This window comes from Entelurus aequoreus, linkage group LG08, assembly GCF_033978785.1.
Source record: "Entelurus aequoreus isolate RoL-2023_Sb linkage group LG08, RoL_Eaeq_v1.1, whole genome shotgun sequence".
In the NCBI taxonomy this organism is placed as follows: Eukaryota; Metazoa; Chordata; class Actinopteri; order Syngnathiformes; family Syngnathidae; genus Entelurus; species Entelurus aequoreus.
In genome coordinates this window covers 5,543,354-5,552,058 of record NC_084738.1, presented here as the reverse complement: position 1 = coordinate 5,552,058, position 8,705 = coordinate 5,543,354, and the positions used below count along the sequence as shown (strand labels likewise).

The following is an 8,705-nucleotide window of genomic DNA, read 5'->3' as shown; positions in this document are numbered from 1 at the left end:
TAACTCGGGACTTCCCGCATACCAGATTTTGGACACTGACGGGCCGGATCGTAGTTTGGGGACCCCTGCCGTACACAAACAGAAGGACTGTTGGGTAATAATTCTGAAAACGAACGTTAATCCACGTCAGTTTGGGTAGGCGATGCAAACTGGGAGGGCGGAATATGAAGGGATTACACTTTCAGGGCAGTCTGACTCACAGTAGATGTTATTGAGGCTCTCCACTGGAGGATTCACAGCAGACAACTCCCGCACTTAAACGCACTCAGCAATCAAAAAAAAAAACCTTGACAGAAAAAGGCGTGTGAACAGTGACACCTCGCTGTGATTGCAGGTTAAAGGCATCATTTGTGCTGCATTCAAGATATTTCCTTACGCCCGCTTTTTCGACGACATGTTTCGCTTAATAGCGCGTTTCATTGGACGCATGCCGACCCTGACACAATGGGAGACAGGCCGTCATCGTGTTCTCTCGTCCAATCAAAGAGCGACGCGCCAGCCGAGTCGCAGTGGGACCCGTTTGTCATGTGGGCCAATCAGTGTATTCATCAGCGTCATGCAGGGCCAACCTACCTTCAGATTTGAGTTTATCGCACCCTTGGTTGGAGCTCCCAATCATTCACACGCATGCTGGCATGTGAATGAGCAGCTTCACACTCACACACGCATGCACTAGCAGCTTACCTGACGGAAATTGAAATATTTCAATTTAAAAGGCACAAAATGGCGAGCGACAATGAAGTGCACACACCAATCTGTCAATGTAGAGGATGTCAAAACTATTTAGGGCACAATAAAGAAGGAAATCAGTGGGGTACCTCTGAGCTTTCCTACTTTTCCAGGGCGTGGAGTCCAAAAGAGGGGGAAAAAAAGATGGCACAAAGAAGGACAATGGGCATAAAAAAGGAGATTGTGAGTCCAACACTTTTCAAGCAGCAGAGTGGTGGCACTTATTTTTGGGCTGTGTTCAAAAAGCACCGAGCGAAGGACTTGGGGGCGTTTGGAGGTATCTCGGAATGGCTTTCATACACTGCAGGAACATCTGTTGGGAGAGACATGCACTCTGCCAGTGTATGCGCACCGCCGGCCACGGAGCAGTGAGACGAGCTGGAAGCCGATGAAAAGGCGTAAAAAGAAGGGGTTGAATGTGGATCCCCGGGAGAGCTGCCACGGCCTGGTCATGTGGAGGCACCCACGTACGCCAGCACGCACACACTCGAGAGCCCACTCCATTCCAGGCTGCGCATGAATGCAGTGGAACATGGCGGAAGAGGAAAGGTCAAATGAAACCATCCATGGACCTCAGCGATTTAACCCAGCCAAGCGATGCCGAGCTGTCGGCGCCTTTGCCACTTAATTAGGTACATCTTCAAGAGGTAAAGAATATGACTTTGGATTTTCTATTTTTTCTTCATATCAGATTTACTAGTTATTGAAACTTAACTCCTCATGGTAAAATACTTTGAAGTTACTTATTTATTGTATCTTTTTTTTTGTTGTTGTAAATTTATGTCTGTTCTTTCATTCGGTGGTATTTCAGTTTTGGTACGCCCCACTTTGTGTATGATTCGCAAACATTGCGTGTTACCTGCGTATCATTCCACGGAATGGAGTGTCCGAACAAAGAATGTGATGTGTTGGTGAGTCAGTCTCTGCTTTTGGGATTACGTACAACTGCAAATCATACCGCACAGGGCCAAAGAAAGTTGCGAGTGCCAGCCCTTTTAAATCAAACTATTAAATTAAAAAAAGAACTCTAAGCAAAGTACGACATTACCTTTCTGCTCATCGCCGTCTTCACCCAGCAAGAGTCTTCACTAAAGTTAAAAGCGGTGTTAAATGTGCATTTATTCATTTATATATCATTTATATGTATTCCATATTGTTTTCTGTTTGTAAAACTGTACTTATTCGCTATAAAATGTAGGAGTGTGAATCTTTGGGCACCTAACAACTCTATCCGATTTCGATTTCAGTGGTGACGATTCAATTCAGATTCTCGATTAAACACAATTCTCGATTCAAAGCGATTCTCTCAATGTGTTATTTGGTGTAAAAATTATAATAAAACTTTTTCAAAACAAGTTACAGGTTAGAAAAGCTCTTCCTAGCTGCATGGAGATGGCTTAAAAACATATTTTTAAAAAAGGATTATTATTGGAAAAAAAACATGCATATATATATATATATATATATATATATATATATATATATATATATATATATATATATATATATATATATATATATACTGCACATATATATATACTGTACATATAGATATATATATACTGTACATATATATATTTATGATATATGTACTTATATATATATATATACTGTACATATATATATATACATACATATATATATATATATATATATACACACATATACATATATATATATATACATATATACATATATATATATATACATACATATATACATATATATATATATACATATATACATATATATATATATACATACATATATACATATATATATATATATATATATATATATATATATATACATATATATATATATATATATACATATATATATACATATATATATATATATATATACATATATATATATATATATACATATATATATGTATGTGTGGGGAAAAAATCACAAGACTATCTCATCTCTACAGGCCTGTTTCATGAGGGGTTTACCTCAATCCTCAGGTTTGATCTCCTGAGGATTGAGGTAAACCCCTCATGAAACAGGCCTGTAGAGATGAAATGGTCTTGTGATTTTTTTTCTCCCACACATACATATATATATATATATATATATATATATATATATATATATATATATATATATATATATTTATGATATATGTACTTATATATATATAAGTACATATATCATAAATATATATATATATATATATTTATATATATATATATATTTATATATATATATATATATATATATATATATATATATATATATATATATATATATATATATATATTAATTTATTTTTTGAAATTTATGAATCAATTAAAATCAGGATAAATAAGAATCGCGATTCGAATGTGAATAGTTTTTTGTGCACCTCTTATAAAATGTACAGTGTTTATATTGTTTCTTGTCTCAAACCGATGAAATTGAAAAATTTACTTCGTTTTTCAGTCTTTTTAGAATGGATTACGTAACAAAAGTGAGGTATTACTTTAAATGAGAATTTAATTTAAATTTCACATTATGTTGTTTGAAATTTAAAAACTGACCGTCTGAACCCCGCAGGAGCGTGCCCAGCTAACGGCAAAATAAGAAGTTTGGATATCCGTTAGTGAAGTACAGTGGGTCTGGATGAATTTTTGCCTTATTCTCGTGAGAATCCTGCGTGTGACTGAAGCATTAAGGACTGGGGGCAGATAAAACTGTATCATCTCTTTCTCTTTCAAACTTATCGGGTCTTCACTCACGTTTTAAGTGAGGGATGAGGCAAAAACTAATCCAGACGCGCTGTACATGTTCTCACGTACATTCTTTATAAGAATTTGAAAACCGTTGGGTCACGGTGGTACCTAATTAAGTGGCCGCTGAGGTAATATCCCAGCAGAAGTTGCTCTCAGGCTCATGTCTCTCGCCTTCGGAATCATCTTAAAAGCCACATTTCACATTTATTAGTTTCGCAGCGAAAGCTGAAGTCATCCATTTCAGGTTAAATTAAACCTCCATAATTTCCACGGGGCCGTTTAAAAGCATGAAACCTCAATTACAGGAAAGAACTGACCTTGGTTCACTGCCTAGAGAGACAACTTCCTCCTGCGCCACGTGGTGATGAAAATGAGGGGGTGGGGGGGAGTGAGTGTGTGTGTGGCTGCAGGGGGGAGGAGGTGAGGGGATGATGGTATAGCAGAATACAACAGGAAGTGAGGTAAGAGGAGGCCATACCTTGGTCGCCAATCATCAGGTGTGCCAGACCTTAAAGGAAGACAAGAGCACAGTCAGCACAGCAAAGGATCATGGGGCGTGAAGTGTTTGTTTACATGTGCAATTCAGTATGTGTCTTGTGTGTTGCCGTCTAACATGACTCTTCCAAAGAGAGAGAAAACCTGCGCGGCAGACACTTACTCATCCCTGGGCAGGTAGAAAAGAGGCGCGAGGCACAAAGAGAGCCAACTTGTAAAAGAGTGCAGTGCTTCTTATGTGTCTCTATGTACTGTGACCTTGCTTGTGACGTCGCACTTACCAGCCGTGACTGCAGCCACACCGCACATTTACTGTACCTACGGCCGGGTAGCAGACCCCAAAAAAGATTGACGTGGTAAAAGCTAGAAATGGTCTAATATCATGAAAGTGAGGGAATGAAGATCTGAGTAAATATGTGCCAGCAAGATTGAAATTGATATTAAAGCATTGATACCATATTTCCTCATATGGTGGCTGGGGGCTCAACTGCAGCGAGTACCAGGCCTCTACGAGGGATAAAGTGTTTACTACTAGAAGGAGGCATTTTAATTTGTACTATGGCATTTTTCCAATAATACACTGCAAAAAGTGAAATCTAAGTAAGATGAAATATGTCAAATAAGGGTGATATTTGCTTATTTTCTGTCTGATAAGATAATTCTTCTCACTAAGCAGATTTTATGTTAGAGTGTTTTACTTGTTTTAAGGGTTTTGGTCCTAAATGATCTCAGTAAGATATTACAGCTTGTTGCTGAGATTTGATGACCTATATTGAGTAAAACATGCTTGTATAAAGTATAAAACTACTTTTTTAAAGTAATCATTTATCATTTCAAGCATGAAATAAAAAATCATGACTTTGACACAATTGTGTCTCATATCAATCAATCAGTTTATTTATATAGCCCTAAATCACAGGTGTCTCAAAGGGCTGTATATAAAAACAGATGACAGCCAAATGGACTTTGCGGTTTTATTTTCAATGAAACAATAGAAAATACGTACTCGTATAGTAGTACAGTTGGCACAGTACAGTAAACTGACAGTTAATATTTAAACATTTAACATTTCGAACAATTTTGAACAGAAATAATGAATGCACATTCAGATAAATTCTTCAAAATTACAATTTAAAAAAATGTGGTCGGGGTCCGGGCTGTAAATACTGTATATATACACATTAGGGCTGTGAATCTTTTGGTGTCCCACGATTTGATTCAATATCAATTCTTGGGGTCATGATTCGATTCAAATTTGATTTGTTTTCAATTCAACACGATTGAAAAACGATTTTTTTTCCCGATTCAAAAGGATTGTCTATTCATGGAATACATAGATGTCAGCAGGATCTACCCCAGTCTGCTGACATGCAAGCAGAGTAGTAAAGCTTTTATAATTGTAAAGGACAATGTTATTTTATCTTTGTGAAAATATTGGACACAGTGTGTTGTCAAGCTTATGAGATGTGATGCAAGTGTAAGCCACTGTCACACTATTATTATTTTTTATTTTTTATAAATGTCTAATGATAATGTCAATGAGGGATTTTTAATCACTGCTATGTTGAAATTGTAACTACTATTGATACTGTTGTTGATAATATTCATTTTTGTTTCACTACTTTTGGTTTGTCGTGTTTGTGTCTCCTCTCAATTGCTGTTTATTGCACTTCTGAGTGTTGCTGGCTCGGCTTTGGTTTTGGATTTGGATTGCATTGTTATGGTATTGCTGTGTATTGTTGGATTGATTAATTGAAATAAAATTAAAAAATTAAAAAAAATTATAAAATAAAAAAATAAAACATTAAAAAATCGATTTTTCAAAAATGAGAATCGATTCTGAATCGCACAACGTGAGAATCGCGATTCGGATTCGAATCGATTTTTTCCCACACCCCTAATACACATATATATATTCCTTGCGCACTAATTGACTGAAAGAGCACGCACTTGGCACGATGATGTCATTTTATCGATGGGAAAATGCAAGAAATGTAATGCCGAGCGCATATCATTATGTCAAGATAATGGCACTAGCATTTACTTAATATAAGAATATTTTTCAACATATTGAGAAAAAAGGTCTCATATTTGTTTTTTCTACCAAGAAAAGTGCACTTGTTAGTGAGAATATACTTATTTTAAGCTATTTTTGGGTTCATTGAGGTTAGCTAATTTTACTTGTTTTAAAAAGTCTTGACAAGCCCCATTTTCTTGTTCTATTGGCAGATCATTTTGCTTATTTCAAGTAAAATACTTTTGGATTTTTTGTTCTTGTTTTTGAACACTGACTTTTTGTAGTGTATGAAATATTGGAATATACAGCGTCAGTCGAAACATTTGACAGTAAATTTATATCATATTTTGACAAATTATGTACAATTACACTTCCCGTTGTTTTTATCAGCATTTGTTATGTCAGGGGTGTCCAAAGTGTGGCCCGTAGCTTGAATATTTTTGGCCTGCTACACATTTTAAAGACAAAATAAACACATCCTGGATCAAAACAATACACAGAAAGCTATGACAAAATTGCACTGAAAACCAAAAAGTTAAAGTTAAAGTACTAATGATTGTAACACACACCACACGAGGTGTGGCGAAATTATTCTCTGCATTTGACCCATCACCCTTGATCACCCCCTGGGAGGTGAGGGGAGCAGTGAGCAGCAGCGGTGGCCGCGCCCGGGAATCATTTTTGGTGATTTAACCCCCAATCCCAACCCTTGATGCTGAGTGCCAAGCAGGGAGGTAATGGCTCCCATTTTTATAGTCTTTGGTATGACTCGGCCTACCGATCTCAGGGCGGACACTCTAACCACTAGGCCACTGAGTACGACCTGTGTGTCTTACTGATCTTTGATGATTTCCGGGCATCCATGTTCCAAGATATGTTGCATTTTCAAGTGTGTTAAGGTAAAATAAGATAGGTAAGATAAACAATAGTAATAAAAACATTTTACCATATTTTTTTGCATTATAAACTGCTACTTTTTCCCCAAACTTTGAACCCTGCGGTTTACACAAAGGTACAGCTAATCTATGGATTTTTCTTGGCTAATGGCTAAATTATGGAATGGATTAAGCAAAGAAATGTACTCGAATGATTCACTTTAAGACATTGTTCAAACTCAAAGTGTTTACAAAGAACAAGAAAGAACCTTATTAACCTCTTAAGGCCCAAGCTGTTTCTTTACATGATTTTTTTATTTCTCTTTGCTATTTGGGCTTATTGGACCATAATTAGAATAAAAAACTAAGAATCATCTTTTTATATGATGTACTCAGTCCATAAGTAACAAACGTGTACTTCATGTGTAGTGACATGCTAATTCTTATTTTTACACTTTTTTTTTCCAAATTCCATTGTATGTTATACTCTTCTTACACCACCAGATGGCAGTATAAGTGTCCACATTTGCGGCCATAAGACCCCAATTCAGTAGTGTACACAATTTGGGTAATAAGAGCTAAAAGGTGCTGTCCACGCATGTGGCCACTAAGCCTTGAGAGGTTAAAAAAGCAGAAAATATATTTCATCTCATAAAGGATTAATTTTCTGTTTTGTTTGATCAGCCGTTTGGAAACAATTAAGGTATGTAAATAAACATTTACACAATCTATGTAAAAAATATCTTATTTCACAGCGTATCGGTATATATCTGCGGCTTATAGTCCAGTTCGACTAATATATTAAAAATTTGGGCCATTTTTTTCTTCATTTTTTTTTTCCATTTATTTATTTATTTCAGGCAATGACATAAAAAAAAATTTAAAAAAAGTATAATACATAATAATATAAATTATATATAATATATATAAATATCAATTAATATAGTGCAAAAGGTAATGTATAGTATGTAATGCATGCTTGTCCAGTTTTGCCTGAAAGGGAGTGGGAAGAAGATAACTTAGATACATTTTCTAAAATTTAGTGGGTGCGGATTATATTCCGGTGTGTTTTACAGTCCGAAAAATACGGTACGATATCAAGGGGGTCTGTCTATCTGTGTTGGCCCTGTGATGAGGTGGCGACTTGTCCAGGGTGTACCCCGCCTTCCGCCCGAATGCAGCTGAGATAGGCTCCAGCACCCCAAAGGGAAAGGCGGTAGAAGATGGATGGATGGATGGATGGATGTATTAGGCAAAGCAAGTTTATTTTAGAGCACAGTTTGTACGCAAGGCAATTCAAAGTGCTTTAAAGAAAAATCATCATTAATTATTTTAATTTGCTTTGTTATCAAAACTAAAGTGGGGATGATTTGTTGAAATAACAGCCTAAAATGACCCACATTGTGTTGGTTTTACCGTAGTATCTTTCATGTACAAAATGTATCAAAGTGGCCGCCGTGTACTTAAATTTTTCTCTATGTGGCCCTCGTTGGAAAAACGTTGAACACCCCTGCTCTATGTGGTTGCGTTCGTCCTGTATGGGGAAAAAACTGCAGGTTCAAGGTTTTTTCATTTCAACTTTAGGACGTCTACCGCGATACCTGGTGGGATCCTCCGACGCAAAGAACGCCAGTCAGCCTACTTGAAAGCCACACCACTATTTGAGGAAGTAGGTAGGTAGTTAAGAGGGTGCGGGGCCACCTACCTGGCGTGTAGCTGTGCTCTGGGAAGGTGTCACGGCCAGGCGAGGAAAGAGAGAGACAGACATTCATTAACATGCATGCTGAGCCCTTTGGGTTACCATGGCTACTTACTGTACATGCACACCGGTCCAGGGTTACCGAGGAAACGTGCATGCAAAGGTCCACA

The 8,705-nt window shown here is 36.8% G+C and overlaps 1 protein-coding gene across 5 annotated transcripts in view; it reads right to left on the bottom strand.

The window, feature by feature from the left end:
• Window positions 1-347: 347 nt before the first annotated feature.
• The window catches only part of LOC133655339 (neurexin-1a-like), a 45,302-nt gene continuing 36,944 nt past the window's right edge, over window positions 348-8,705 (bottom strand). For 2 of the 5 annotated variants that reach the window (XM_062055389.1, XM_062055390.1), the window contains exons 3-5: window positions 8,542-8,559; window positions 8,438-8,493; window positions 8,109-8,370 (exon numbers count right to left, since the gene is read on the bottom strand). In XM_062055389.1, coding sequence (XP_061911373.1) covers window positions 8,191-8,370; window positions 8,438-8,493; window positions 8,542-8,559 — 254 coding nt within the window. In that variant the 3' untranslated portion in view covers window positions 8,109-8,190. Of the gene's footprint in view, window positions 685-818; window positions 834-3,758; window positions 3,854-3,927; window positions 3,958-8,108; window positions 8,371-8,437; window positions 8,494-8,541; window positions 8,560-8,705 lie in introns of those variants that run through there. The other 3 variants (XM_062055393.1, XM_062055394.1, XM_062055391.1) reach the window with 3 other exon arrangements.